The sequence below is a fragment of the Centroberyx affinis genome, unplaced genomic scaffold (assembly GCF_046629955.1).
Source record: "Centroberyx affinis isolate AG114_WGS23_722 - 3 ecotype Tasmania unplaced genomic scaffold, CSIRO-AGI_Caff_v1 ptg001226l_1, whole genome shotgun sequence".
In the NCBI taxonomy this organism is placed as follows: domain Eukaryota; kingdom Metazoa; phylum Chordata; class Actinopteri; order Beryciformes; family Berycidae; genus Centroberyx; species Centroberyx affinis.
The window spans coordinates 299,042-313,855 of NW_027279740.1; the positions used below are offsets into that span (position 1 = coordinate 299,042).

General features: G+C 41.6%; 1 protein-coding gene across 5 annotated transcripts; it reads left to right on the plus strand.

Moving 5' to 3' along the window:
* Positions 1 to 1,621: 1,621 nt before the first annotated feature.
* Positions 1,622 to 14,580, plus strand: srrm1 (serine/arginine repetitive matrix 1). 5 transcript variants are annotated; one of them, XM_071524725.1, is made up of 17 exons: positions 1,622 to 1,735; positions 2,750 to 2,839; positions 3,182 to 3,304; positions 6,028 to 6,198; positions 6,388 to 6,491; positions 6,595 to 6,819; positions 7,450 to 7,635; positions 8,308 to 8,427; positions 8,757 to 8,965; positions 9,845 to 9,925; positions 10,545 to 10,631; positions 10,840 to 10,978; positions 11,104 to 11,199; positions 11,294 to 11,776; positions 12,980 to 13,160; positions 13,267 to 13,440; positions 13,684 to 14,580. In XM_071524725.1, the coding sequence occupies exons 1-17, from the start codon at positions 1,715 to 1,717 to the stop codon at positions 13,792 to 13,794; spliced, it is 2,601 nt and encodes an 866-aa protein (XP_071380826.1). In that variant the 5' UTR covers positions 1,622 to 1,714; the 3' UTR covers positions 13,795 to 14,580. The 5 variants fall into 5 exon arrangements, with proteins under 5 accessions (XP_071380826.1, XP_071380828.1, XP_071380827.1 ...); XM_071524727.1 differs by having other exon boundaries at positions 13,691 to 14,580; XM_071524726.1 differs by having other exon boundaries at positions 11,104 to 11,193.
* Positions 14,581 to 14,814: the final 234 nt, after the last annotated feature.

A 14,814-nucleotide genomic window follows, 5' to 3' on the forward strand; every position in this document is an offset into this window, starting at 1 on the left:
ACACACACACACACACACACTGCAGCCTTGTTCTTTTTCAGGGAACCATATACTGTCAAACATTCTCTTCGGTTGTTACTATCTTCATTCTCTGTTGTTTTGTTATAATGGTTTAAACATCATTTTACACATGGGGATCTTGCCTCCAATGAAACAGCAAATGACTTTCATTTTTTACTTTTCTCTAAGCATCATAGATTTTAAAATGTTACGTTATTGCATCCATAAAAACATCAATCTATTATAGTGTTTAATACTATATGGACCGTTGCACATTAAGTGTAGCAAATCTGAAGTAGGCTTTAATCTGGAATTCTTACCATATTACCATAATCATCTGGCTGTCATAAACATGTCTTGAATTTGGTTTAGTTACTATGGACTACAATGACTCATCGGGAAAACCTATTCAAATAAAAATATTTTTTCTTGATTCAAATGATATAAAATTCTGGAGCAATCTGCATTCATACATCTTGGCCTTTGTTGGTACTATGATACGGCCATTATATGGTACTGCAGTCATTACTATATGCATACTGCTCCTATACTACAATTATTCAACATAATCTATCGAATGTTAGACCTGCCTCATTGGACGTTAAATTTAAACCCTCATTTAGTCATAGCAGTTCGACTCCTCCACAGAAGCACATTTTTCATTAAATGTTGACAAGGCTAAACCTACAGGGCTCTATTTTGAGAAATATCTGTGAAAGGCCAATTCACTTAATCCACAGTTAAAATGCAATTTTAATCTAGGATTTGGCCTGGTCCATGTTGGTCCAACTGGCACTATCACTTCTCAAAATTATATGTATTCTAAGTGTTTTATAAGAAAAGCGGAAGTAATATTTTGTCAAAGGACAATCACCCATTGTATACAACTCCATTACCCTTGCCCAAGCACGTAACAGGAACCCTATTTAAAATTTATTTCTTTACCAGCAGTGTGATTTTGGGTATGAATGAATACCAATAAAAAATGAAGCCTTATTTTCAATTGTAGATTAATTTGAAACCATATGTTCCTATGTATAAAAAGAAAATGTATAAAAACATTGCAGTGTGCTTTGAATCAGACCTTGAATAATACATTTCTCATTTGCCCAATTATTAATCATTATTCCAATTTTCAGAATTTATTGCATACTACTAAGGTAGGCTAATATTTATATGACTTAGTGGGCCATGTCTGTCATATCGACTTTTACTCAACTAGATATTTCCGTTTTGATGATGATGATGATGATGATTGTGGTGGTGATGATAATGATGATGATTATGATAATGATGATTGTGATGATGACGATGGCCTATGTGGCCAATATACAACTGTAAAGAATAAATCGAGAGCAGCCAGGTCAAATGTGATGAGAGTTATTTCTGAACAATGAATGACTATTTTAGAATTATTTGATCCTCGCAGCGCCGTAGTTTACTGGGGCTGGTGATAACAACGACAATGTGAACAATGCTGCCAGTAGTGCCTGAGCAAAATTTGATTTTTCTGCTTTATCTATAAACGACCCAGTTTGCCCCATAGACTGTTGCCCTCGTCCATCCTTTCCTCGCCGCTGTCATCCCAGTAGCTGCAGTGCTGTCTGCTTCCTGCAGGGGCGCACTTCCTTCAGACGGACCTCGACTCTTGGATTTTAACCAGAGCGGCACGTCTTTCTTTAACAGCGCCCGCTAATATCCTTCTCCAACAATAATGGACGCGGGATTCTTCCGCGTAAGCTCTTTAAAAATATTTCTGACATTTGCATTGTGTTGTTACTAATTCGCAGGACATTATTCCATGTTCAGTACATGAATGTGGTACATGTAGCTAGGTCGTGCGCCATTCAGTTGGAAACGGTATGGTTGGGGCTCAGACTATCAACTGATGAGAAACATTTTTGGACTTTAGCTTCCTGTTCAAGTGAATTAGTCATAGATAATATGTGTCATAACTAAATTAAGAACATTTGTCATCTAATATGTTTGGGTATATTATTTGCAGACCACCATGTTTGCCTCAAATTTGAGAGATATTCATACAGTGGCAGCAAGTAGACGGGCCAAGCTAGCTAACGCTAACTTGTTAGCCTTGGTTAAAGATGGCGCCCGTGCGTTCCGTATCTATGGCGGTGCATCGCCTCTTTCCCCCTGAGCTAACCGCGACGGCTAATGCATTAGCTAATTTTAGTGTAACTAGACGTAAAGACACATTGCAACCAACGTGCGTATGTTGTTAACGTTAACTTACTAATGTCTCTTTTGCCCTAATGTCCATGTCAGTGATGTTGTCGGTGTACGTTAGTTAACGAACCAGCTGTAACGTTAGCTAACGTTGGCTTCCCACGGAGGATTAGCAGTAACTTAGCAGGCTAACCAACAGTTAACCTAGCTAATTAGTCTGAATGACATCTGTCTCTGACTCTGTCTGTGGGTTCAACGTTAACAAACCCCGTTGTTTCTCTAACTCCAATATAAGTGTGAGGCAACGTTACTCAAATAAGTAAAGTCACTAACAGCATAGCTATCACATATGTTGAGTTTGGCGTCCAAGTAATTACCATGTTAGCTGAACATGCTTCCCCAGGCCAAATGTTAAGGAAGTTGTCGGGTCACTTAGCTAGATGATGTTACAAGACACACCTTCAAGCCAGTTCTGGTTAGCTGTACCCTGCATTAGAGCGATGTGTGTATTTGTACTTTGCACTTTAATTAATCAAGTCAACTAAGATGTTTTTTTGTTCTTTAGGGCACAAGTGCGGAACAAGACAACCGCTTCAGCAACAAGCAGAAGAAACTGCTGAAGCAGCTGAAATTTGCAGAATGTCTGGACAAGAAGGTACAGTTTCTCCACTACCAAGGTTTTAAATAAATACAGCCAAGTGTTAGTGGTTAGTGTTGATAAATCTTTAGCTTCTCTACCAGCGACTTTTGCAGGTATCTGACTATTGTGTTGATATCCTATTCTGTTCTAAAAATCTAATTGCCCCGTTAAATTGTGAAATTGACTGGTTAATTATGATTTACCAGACACTGTCGCCTGTAGACAGAAGTTAGCTTCCCAGCATGCCCTGTGCAACACACAGTTCCCTGTGAATAATGTTATTACCCTCAGGAAAATGTACAGTCCTTGAAATTGTTATGACGACTGAATGCTGTCTGTTGCTTGGTTAATCCTCAGGTGGACATGACCAAAGTGAACCTGGAAGTCATCAAACCTTGGATTACTCAGCGAGTGACAGAGATTTTGGGGTTCGAGGATGATGTCGTCATAGAGTTCATATTTAACCAGCTTGAGGAGAAGGTAATGTCATTTATTGTGTGAATTTTTTTGTTTTTGCAAGTGTTATAAATTGCAGGGTATTGCTTAGTCAGTAAGATGAGAATCAGAGGTTGTAAGAAAATAACTGACATTCTAGTAAATTTTTAAATTGAATGGGGAAAGTAACAATTGGTATAAACTGAATTTATAATGACATAACCTTGTTGTTGCTGTGATGTGACAAAGTGCCTTTTATTCAGCAGTCTTCTAATGATGATGTGATTTATGATTTAAAAGGCCTGAACCAATATGGATGTTATACCTTGCATCAGAAGTATAGCACCAACACCTAATTAGCTCTCTCCTGAGCCCAAAGTCACTGAGCCCAACTCTCCCTTCATGATGCAGTGTGTGGTTTGAGGTGAGTTATGTGCAGGGATCAACAATATCATGTCAGTGATAGACGCACCTGAACAATGCCATAATCATATTCTCCATAGATATTTGCAATGCATCATTAGACAGTTCTAAATCCCCTTAGACGTAACAGGGGTTGAAAACAGGGCAGTTTATCAATATAATATAGCCCACTGGTAAGATTAATGACTTTCCTTCTTTACATCCTTGAAAAAGTACAAGTTCAAAGGATGTCTGTGGTAGTCAAACTTTGGAGTTAAGCAAAATCCTTCATGTCAGTAGAGCTGTAATGCTAAGCCCCGCTGATGTTATGTATCATATTTTTTAAGACTGAAGTGTGCATGCCCCTCATTTTATAGCCCATTGGCCACATACATTACATAAATTGAATTAGTACACTTAGATGAGTCTTTTGTCTAAGGTATTTCTTCTGTTTGTCATATTCTGTGCCCCACTGATATTTCACACCACTTGGGGTCTCATAGAGTAAGGGAATATTTCCATTACACAGGCTTACTTTTGAAATTGAAAAAGTAAAATGGAAGAAACCCAAATAATTTTTAAGACGCATCCTTCATGAGGTTGTTATTAGGATCCCATAGCATAGTTGACTGCAAGTCTTAGTCTATAGGATTTTTATTCTCTTTAAGGTGCTGAAGACAAGAAAGGTATCTTTTTTTTGGTCAGGGTATATGGGGAAAATAGTTGCATTATAAAATTGTTTTTGATTTTATTTTGTTTGCTATATCATTTGGGTTTGTGGGAGGGACGTTAAAGCTATGTTTGAAACAATTCCAATGTGATTGGAGTTTTTTTGCTCAATTCTCACGTTTTCCATCCCTTTTGAGTTAATTCGGACTGTTTTTACATGCATACACCACGATTAAAGATATTTTAAAATGAATTTTGCAATACCTCTCGGGCTCATTCACTCCCATTCAATTCCAAACGGCATAGAACACAACTCTGGAGACTTCTGATTTGTTCAGTAAACGAAATCCATCCACTGTGAATGAGAAGCTGACAATCGCGTTTTGCAGAGTTGCAGAGCACCAGAACGCTAATATCAAGCTATAAACTTTTACATGTTGAAAGAAGTTACGTTCACCGTTTCATATTAATGCACGCATTCGGGAACGCCACAAGTTACACAGACATGCACCTCGAATATAAAATATGGTAGTATTCTCTTTCCCACCTGTGGAGAATTTGCATACAAATGTGATTTCCAAGCTAACAACTCTGTAATTATACAATAGACCATATTAGAGAGAGAGCGAGTTGCAAGTGTTAAAATTGGCTTAAAATTGCTTTTCTTTAATTGGAGTAACTCATATTATTTAGACAATGTTTGTTTTAAAATATTTACTTTGAAAAACAACCAAGGCAAAATGGCAAACATTTCATAATATGGAAAAGCACTGGAAAACAATCTACAGTGATGTCAAACAGTAAGGGAATGCACGAAATGAGCAAAAATCTAATTGCGCTGGAATTGTCCTTTAAAGGCTACTGTAGCACATTGCTAAGAAAGGCTTTTTGACCTGTGAAGCCGGTATCTCACAATCATTCTTGTATCAGTTGTTGAAATAAAACCCCTTTATGTACTGTGTACTCATTATTGCTTGTTCGTCTCTTGCAATTTAGATAAATGATATAACATTAAGCTCAAGGTGGTTGAGTCTCAAGCAGTAGGGAGGCGGAAGCAAGCCAAGGGAGCTCCGTACCCACTGATCCCACGGGACTCACTGAAGACACCGGAACTGTACTTGCAGTGTTGGGTTTTAATGCTCTCTGTATTGTGGCTATCTGTTCTATCTCCTGAAGAGTAGACTGTGGGGAGACGGAAAACAAGAGGTGGGCAGGGATGTAGAGTTGTAAGGTAGTGGGGGTGGGGGGTGGGACTCAAGTTGTTTTAGAAGTATGGGGCTTACAAATTTCATAAATATGATAGTTAATAGATGAGGGGCATAACAGAATCTGACATGGGCATAACAGCAGTATTGCATGCAGTTGGATAACTCTTTATGTTGCTAGATATGTCTCCCCTCAGCTAGCTCATATTCTCAGTTTCAGGAGTTTGTGAATACAATTTAAATCAATCACACCCTCATTTTGATAGGTTGTTATTGAGTCCACTTTTGGACCCAGGGATGTTGAATATTCTAGTCATTTTTTTCACTTGATTTGAGTATGGTTAACTGTACATAGCCAACAGGTATAGTTTAGTGAGGACTATGGGGTAGGCAGTCCCCTTAATGGGATCCTACCTCCTCCTGATCGTTTTCCTTCCATGTTTCAATGGCTGTATGGTCTTTTCTCTTCCCCCCTTCGTGTGTGTGTTGCAGCACCCGGATAGCAAGATGATGCAGATCAACCTGACAGGCTTCCTGAATGGAAAGAATGCCCGGGAGTTCATGAAGGACCTGTGGCCCCTGCTGCTCAGTGCCCAGGAGAATATCGCTGGCATCCCCTCTGCCTTCCTGGAGCAGAAGAAAGAGGAAATCAAACAGAGACAGGTGAGATTCTCTCTGAACTACAAACTTTGACAAGCTCTGTCCAGTAACTTAAAGGCTACCACAATCATCAATCATATTGTTGTTAGGCCCAGTATCTGCTAAATGCTGGTGTTAAAGATGTAACATGGATAGAACAAGATATGTTTCTGATTGTAATGTAATTGTACTGCATTTTTCTTTCCCTGGCAGATTGAACAGGAGAAGCTTGCTTCTCTGAAGAAAGTGGATGAGGACAAGAAGGAAAAAGACAACAAAGACATCAGAGAGAGAGCTCAGTCCAAGAGCCCGAGGAGGTAATGCAAAATGTCCTCAATATTGTGTTTCAGTGAATGGAAATTGGATATTTATCACAAAACATGAAAATCTTATCTCTCTGGTTGGTGCTTTTCTGCTCAGGCGAAAGTCAAGGTCGCCGTCACCGCGACGAAGGTCACCAGTGAAGCGGGACAGGAAGCACAGTCCCTCACGCTCTCCGCGACGCAAACCCAGTCCAGTCGGCGGCAGTTCACCCATCCCAGCCCTGATGCAGCTGCCCCCAAAGCCCGTGGAGCAGCATCCAGAGCCCGATACGTCAGAAAGAGCCATGCCAGAGCCAGTCGTCCAAGAAGCCTCTTCTACCAGGTTGGCAGTGCTTACTTTGTCTTGTATGCAAAGTTATTATAGTATAATGTTTTTAATTTAAGTTTGAGGTTCAAATTCACTTTCTAATTCAGTTTAAGAGTTGTTATTTTTTTGTTTGTTTTTTAAGTTTTGTTTATGTTTAAGTATTGCATTTCAGTTTTAGGTCAGTTTGTTTTTACACATAATATAGTTTTTGTTTTTATTTTTATCGGGGGGGGGGGGGGGGGAGGGGTTGTTGGAATGAAATGGGTTAGAAAGTACATTATTTGTGGGGTTTACATGACTTTAGTCAAATTCCCTTGAGGTGGGGGAATGATTTACCGTAATGAAAGAAATAACTGCACTCTCAATGCTCCTGGATCAAAACAAACACCAAAGATGACCCATGAGCAAATTAATTTTAGTTAGTTTTGGAACCAGGCAATATAATTATAGTTCAGCTTTAGTTTGTTAGGTGCGACCAGCCACTCTTTCACTCGGTTGACTCCTGACTGTTGCATTGCTTTGAGTTTAGCTCGTTTGGTGAAGCATAGTTTGCCCTGTCAGAAATCCCGGGTTCTCATCCCGAGTGAGGCAATTTAGTGGCAAGATGTTTGATGTTTAACTCTGTGCCTTTTCCCTGGCCTGTAGTGATGCAGTCGTAGAGGTGGTGAAAGCAGACGCTCTGACTGAAGTCAAAGAGCCTACCCCAGAAAAGACTCTCAAGAAGGAGGAGAGGCCGAAGTCCCGGGAGAGGGAGAAGGACAGCAGGAGGGACAGGCCTCGCCACCGCTCACGTTCCCATTCCCGCTCTCGCAGACGACGCTCTCGTTCCAGGTAATTTCCACCATTCATTCATGATCAGGATGTGGAGGAAAAGTCTTATTGTCTAATTTATATTATCTTAACTCAAGGCCTTCAAAGATCTTGAATATAGACAAATATAGCATTTTAAGTATTTTTATATCACATTTTAAAAAAGAGTTGTGGACGGTAACAACATATCACAGTATACTTGACATTTGGAAAATGTTAAGAACAAGAACCCAATGCATTTTTTTGCCTGGGATTTCAACAGTGCAATTAATTAAACATTTTGTTAATTTACGGGGAGGTATCACAGTTTTTACTTTTTTATTTGGAACACAACATTTGTGTGTTTTTAGCAATATTGCAACTAATGTCAAAATGCTTGGTGTTAAGTCTGTAGATCATACATCCACATGACCTCGAGCCTTTTTGGCTTTTCCAGTAGAAACCGTATGGACAAATCTAAACCGTAGCAAAGATTTCTACTGTTACACCACCCCTGTCATGAAGCTATATATTTTGATACGTCATTTTTTCCCACCTTATCTGGTCTTATATTTAATTCTAACTAGCATTGTTAAAAATCTTCATTTCACTTGATGGAACCTACAGACACCCTGACCCTGTTGATGGCTTACTGTGTTTTGTATGTTTTTGGTCTTTGAAGCTTTCTAAACATTCCCTCTCTGTCCTATTCAGATCTTACTCCCCCCGTAGAAGACCGAGTCCCAGGAGGAGAATGTCCCCCCGCCGTAGGAGCCCCCCTAGACGTGGCCCCACCAGTTCCAGACACAGACACAGACGCTCGCCTGTCCGCAGGTCAGTGTGTTGCCAGGCTCATTTAAGAAAAGCAAAGGGGTGAAGGGTGGCTTAGTGGTTTGAGGAACCGTCCTTAAACCGCATGACCTCTGGTTAAACCCCATGCCAGCAAGCATGCACCCTGCTGAGGTGTCTTTGAGCAAGATAATGAATCGCTGCCAGCTCCAGGGGTGCTATTCTGTAGTTCACCCTGACCTCTGACCTGCCTGGAGGGGGGGGTGGCGGCAAGCAAAAAGAACTTCCTGACGTGGATCAATAAAACTGTCACATGACTTTATTATGTGTTGAAATGTACTAATGATGTTGTTAATGTTATTTGTGGCCCACAGGAGGCGCTCTCGCTCTGCTTCATCCTCGGGCAGCAGCTCCTCCACCTCTCGCTCACCTAAGAAAGCTGTGAAGAGAACATCCAACACACCACCCCGAAAACAGGCCCGCCATCCTGACGTCTCCATCAGCCCATCAGGGAAGGACAGACGATCACCATCTCCACGGGCCAGAAAGGGCCGGGCCTCTGTGTCCCCATCCAGATCATCTGGTATGAAGACCTTTCTTCTTCTTCTTCCTTTGCACTCTATAATTATTACCTCCTTGTCCTACACTGATAACAGTGTAGCAACATTTTCAACCACTTGGCTATTAGAGTGCAGATAGCAAGTTTACAGGATGGTCTTCTGGATGGCAATAAATATTGTGTAGGTCTGTTTTGGGGAATTTTGATTTGGAGACTCAGGTTTACTCCTAGGCCCATTCCAGGATCAATTCAGTAGGTGCTGTAAATGGTGTTTAGTTGAATATTTATATAATGAAATATGGACAGTTGTACTGCAATTGTGATGTTTTTGATGATTCATTTTCATTGTATTTACAATTTTTTAGCTGTGGGGGGCACCGCTAAATTTATGTAAAGGAAACGCAGTTGCAATATTCTTACATTAGGGCCTTGGTAATATAGGAAATTGGAAAATAGATGTTATCCCGTGCTGTATTGTAAGCATCACATCACTCTATCTCTACCATCAGACTGACTCATCAGACCACAACGACTGTCTCATTTTACACAATGATCTGCCAGTGGCAGCAGAATATATTTTACTAGTGCTGAGGGTGAGACTGGAAAAGGCACAGGATTGCGTAGACACAATATGCTATGACTGTCATTTGAACACAGTGACTTGGAAATTGGATTTAATTTCATTGTTTCAAATGTCATGATGCTTTAATTCCTGTGTAGGTAAGGTTTTAGAATTTAACAAGGCTCTTGAACAAGCCATAACTGGCTCTGTGGGTTAATAAGGGCAAGGGGAACCACAGCATTCCTTTGCTTAAAATGTGCACAGCTGTAGGACTAGACCCATATTACAAGTAGTTTGATTACTATAAATGCATCTAAAGATCTAGGTTCCTTGTTTTTCAGGTTTAAAGCGAAAACAAGGAGGGAGGAGTGATTCTCCATCTGATAATACCAAACCCAGACCATCTGAAGGGTCTGAGTCAGGTGAGCATTTGTTGGTGTGTGTTTGAAGAACAGTAACACTAATGGTCCTCAGGATGTCTCAACTCACAAATCTAGAAGTCCAATCATGTGTGCAGCCACTCCTTCACCTGTCAGAAGTGGAAGTCCTTTTTTTTTTTTTGTTTAACCCTAACCCACTACTCGGCCAGTCCTCCATGATAGGATAGACAGACTCAAACAACACAAACCAGGAGCCCAAATTTAAGGATAATTTATTGTTTTGTTAATCTTTCCATGCCACTTCCTAAAAAGAAGTCACAAGTTAGTTAATCTATCTCCTTGTCCCAAGAGCCTCAGCCCCCATTTGCATTTGTGTAATAGTTATGTAGTTGATTGATAGCAGCTATAGTAAGTTAATTTATCATTACACACCGAATGCACACAAACACCCCAGACTGTAGAAGTAAAACTACTCTGTGTATATACAGAGGCACCACACATATTGCACTATGCCATAGAGAAACCAAACGGAAAGGAAAAAACACAAGCCACAAGGATACAAATCTGTTTCCTATGTTGTCTATATAAATTATGCATGTCTGTCTCTGTTTGTCACTGGTTTTCTTAACACTGATTGGACACTCACTGCTTTACATTTCAGAGGAGGATAAAAATGAGAAAGGGGCAACAGCAGATTCTGTGCAGCAACGACGTCAGTATCGCAGGCAGAATCGGCAGTCGTCTTCAGGTTATAAGCGTTTTTATCCATGTTCTGTCCCCTCCCACCCCCCCCTCTCTCTAACCAAGTCCTTGTTGTCCGTGTCATCTTGCACTCATCGTCTCTTGGACCTTTGAAGCCGTGCCCTAACCCCAACCTTGGTGTTTTTTCCTCTATACACATCCAGTTGAGGCTATAATAGAATGACTGTTGGGGTCCTCTGTCTGTTTGGTTTCAGATACGGGGTCTTCCTCTTCGTCAGAGGATGAGGGGCCAAAGAGGCCAGCAGGGGGTCCAGGGGCCAGGAACGGTGAAGTCAGGAGGCGGCGCAGCCATACGCCCTCCCCACGGAGACGACACCGGGACGCCTCTCCAAGGTCAGACACTTAGCACTTCATTCACAATATGAATGCCACTTAACTCAATTAGCTTGATAGAAATCGAAGTTCACCAAGGTTTGCTTTCTTCATCTGTTGTTGTGTATTTGGCCTCCTCTCTTCAGGAAAAGACGTTCTCCATCTCCTGGAGGACGCAGACGTCGCTCCCCCTCTCCCCCACGCCGCCGCAGATCCCCTTCTCCTGCCAGACGCAGGTACAGGCATGTTCATTTTATCTCTAGATGAACATTTGAGTGTTGTTAACATTGGCAATGCAAGAATTGTTTTTGATCAATTGTCTTTGGTGCTCCCCAGGTCTCCTTCCCCACCTGCCCGACGACGATCTCCATCCCCCAGACGATACTCTCCCCCGATCCAGCGCCGCTACAGCCCCTCACCCCTGCCCCCTCAGAAGAGAAAGCTGTCTAGCTCTCCCACAAAACGCCCCTCTCCAGGGGCCAAGCGACGCCCCTCCAGGTCTCCCAAGCGCAGGAGTTCTCCTGCTCAAAAGAGACGCACACCTCCCTCCTCCACGTCTCCCCCCAGACACAGGAGGAGCCCCATGTTGCCTTCTAACCGGCCAAGCAGGGACACACGATCCCCTGTTGCGCCGGCTAACCGCCTCTCCCCGTCCCCTGCTAACCGCGGTCGCACAGTGAGGGGCTCCAGCAGTCCTCAGGGGCATTTTGAGACCTCCAGTACATCTCCGTCTAACCAGAGGAGGCAGCAGTCCCCTTCCCATGCCGGCAGACCCATCCGCAGGGTGTCCCGGACCCCAGAGCCACGCAAGAACCAGAGGTAAGCAAGGCAGCAAGCATTGATCCTTCAATATGATCTAGGGATGTTATTGATTAATCGACGATCGATTAATCACCGTTAATAATTTGATCGATTAAGCATATATTAATCGATAATGTAAGTTATGTGCTATTTCTCATTTTTTTCGGAAATGATTTACCGCCACAAGGGCGCAATTTAACTTTCACCGACTATACAGAGGAAGAAGAAAGCCAAGCAAGCGGGCAGAAGCTTTACACCCAAAAAGGAAACAGTGTTCATTGTAAACATTGTAATACAAAGTTGAAATACAGCACCTCTACAAGAACAATGAAAGAGAATGCATTCCCCCGGCTGGCGAAATTGGGGCGACTATTTGTGCCTCCCGACCCGGGACAGCTGTTCCCCTGGAGCGTGTGTTTCAGGATGGACTGACTGTCACCAGGTTGCGTACTAGACTCATCCCTGACCACGTAGATACGCTCTTATTCTTAAATAAACCAGTAGATTGTCGTGTCATTGTTTCCAATACATAAACTGTGGCAGCGCCACAATATCGGCATGGCCGGCACAACATAAAAAGTTAATTAATGTATAGAAATTGATCTAAATCGCTCTGTAATGCGTCTAATGTGCGCATCACATCATGTCTGTCATTTGGCGATGCAGTAGCTCTGTACTCAACCTGACAGTCTGTCTCCCGTTCTGAAAACGTTTGTAAAAAAATATAAAATTCCACATTTTCTCCGAACTCGCATGTGTTGTAACGGTAAAGAGTAACTCAATACTTTTCAATCGGACAATTCTAACACTGCTCAACACTCAGAAAGTTAACATGAGTGCAGTGCAGAGACTTCATTGCATATTCCACCAGTTGGGTAAAGACAATTTAAAGTAATGAACCCTAAAGAAAGTACATTTTCAGCCTGTGGGAAACACTGAGTCGGGGGTCCCGGCTCTTTTGAATTATGCTTAGCTGAGTAACTTGTTGAGTAGGCCTAAAGACAGGTGTAAAAACACACATTTTGTATTTTCTATGTCAAAAGCTGTTTTTTACATAATGATTAATCGATTAATTGGTCATTAACGTGACCGACGATCGATTAAGGAGATTTCTGAAAATTTGCATCCCTAATATGATCATAGTCACAATGATGCAATTTTATTCTTTTTGCATTGCTATTTTATTTACTCCTGATGTCATCTCGTCCTCTTTCTCTCCAGAGCCTCTCAAAGCCCCCAGCCTATGAGGAGAGCGTCCTCCAGATCCGTTTCCCCTCAACCAGCAGCTCAGAAACGTCCAGCCCCTGCATCTGCCTCCCCCTCACCTTCCCGCTCTGTCAGTGGGTCTCCACCCCCAGCCAAAAAGGCCAGCAGCGGCTCTGGCAGTCAGTCCCCAAGCAAGGTTAGATACATCAGCTTACTGAAAATATGGTAGTGCAAGGTGTTCTTTGTGTCTGTCTCTGTGTAAGACTCTCAATGACATGCTCATGAAATTGGTTTTACTGCAGAATTCTGACACTGACGCCGGAGGAAAGAAAAAGAAAAAGAAGAAGGAAAAGAAACATAAGAAAGAGAAGAAGCACAAGAAGCACAAGAAGCACAAGAAGGAGAAGAGCAGTGCCGCTGGGGCCGGAGACGGACAAGAGAACCAGGGCGTGGACGAGGATGGAGATTCAAAAAAGGTGAAGTCTATTTCTCTGATTTGAGCGACCAAGGCCGCCTGTTTAGACTTTCTGTCCTGGGTGTCTAAATCAATATTAGTAATGGATCCATTAGTAATGGATATTACTTAGTAATCTAAGTAATGGATGTTCCGTTTTTTTTTTTTTTTTTTTTTTTTTTAATTGTCTCTCATGCACAGGCATCCTGCATCTATCCAGCTGGCTAAGTTGAGTGAGATATAATTAATGCTACCTTTCTTTAAGGAATCAGACAGTGAAGTAGAGGACAGCTTGGATGACCTGGAGAAGCACCTACGAGAGAAGGCCCTGCGCTCCATGAGGAAGGCACAGATGTCCCCCTCACAGATGTCCTGAAAACAAGGGCCACCTCTCACTCCCCTTCCCCCCCACCCCCAAATCTTCCACTCACTCTTTTGAAGTTTGTCATCAACCTGGTTCAGCTTTAGAATGTACAGATTTATTCTTTAGTCTTTTTGTTTTCTTTTTACGGGTTTGGTATGTTCTGAAGTGTGGGTTTCATTAAGAGCTTGATTTGTCACAAGGAGATCTCGTTTTGATTTTTATTTGACCCATAGTGTATTATCTAAACTGTAAAGATGCTTTGTTGTCCCTGCTTTTAAATAATCATGGAGGGAAACGGTTTAAACACTGAGGTTTGCGTTGGGCAAGTTTCAAATCTTTCACACAACATACAGTAGATTCCATGGGGAATTGATTGCATGTGCAGTGATCGTCTCTGATGTGCATGAACCACTGACCTTATGGAGTGTAGGCAGAAGCTAACATACAGTAACATACTGTTACTATTGCCTTTATCAGTGGATACAGTGTGGCACTGCTGTGTGCACTGTAAAAGAGGTCGTAACAGAATGTCTTGTCCCATATTGTAACTTAATAGAGGTGTTTGGCATTGTTTAACCTTGCTGTTATTTCTGGCTCTGAAACAGTCTTGTTTTAAGACTCAAATGGTCTGACCTAATCCAGAGAGTACACTTTAATTTTTTCCAAATGGATTGATATGCAGTTTTATGTTAACGCTCTTGCATCAAGCCAATCAGTTGTATGGGAGTGCTATATAATTTGTATTTACTACTCCTGGCTCTTGTCATCCTTTCAAAATTAAAAGATTTTTTTATAAGATCTGTGCTTATTTTTATTTACAAACATGTTTAGATTCATTGAAGGGATGTAAAATATTATAGACCGAAATCTGAGGGTTTACATAGTAAGCTATCAGAACTTTCATATTGATTTGGATGAAATTATGAAATGCGATTGGATGTAATTAATAGGCCTGCAACATCTGTTGAAATAGCCACCGATCCTAGATGGAGAAGTTAGGCACATGATGCCTTCATGTGCTGTCGTAATTAT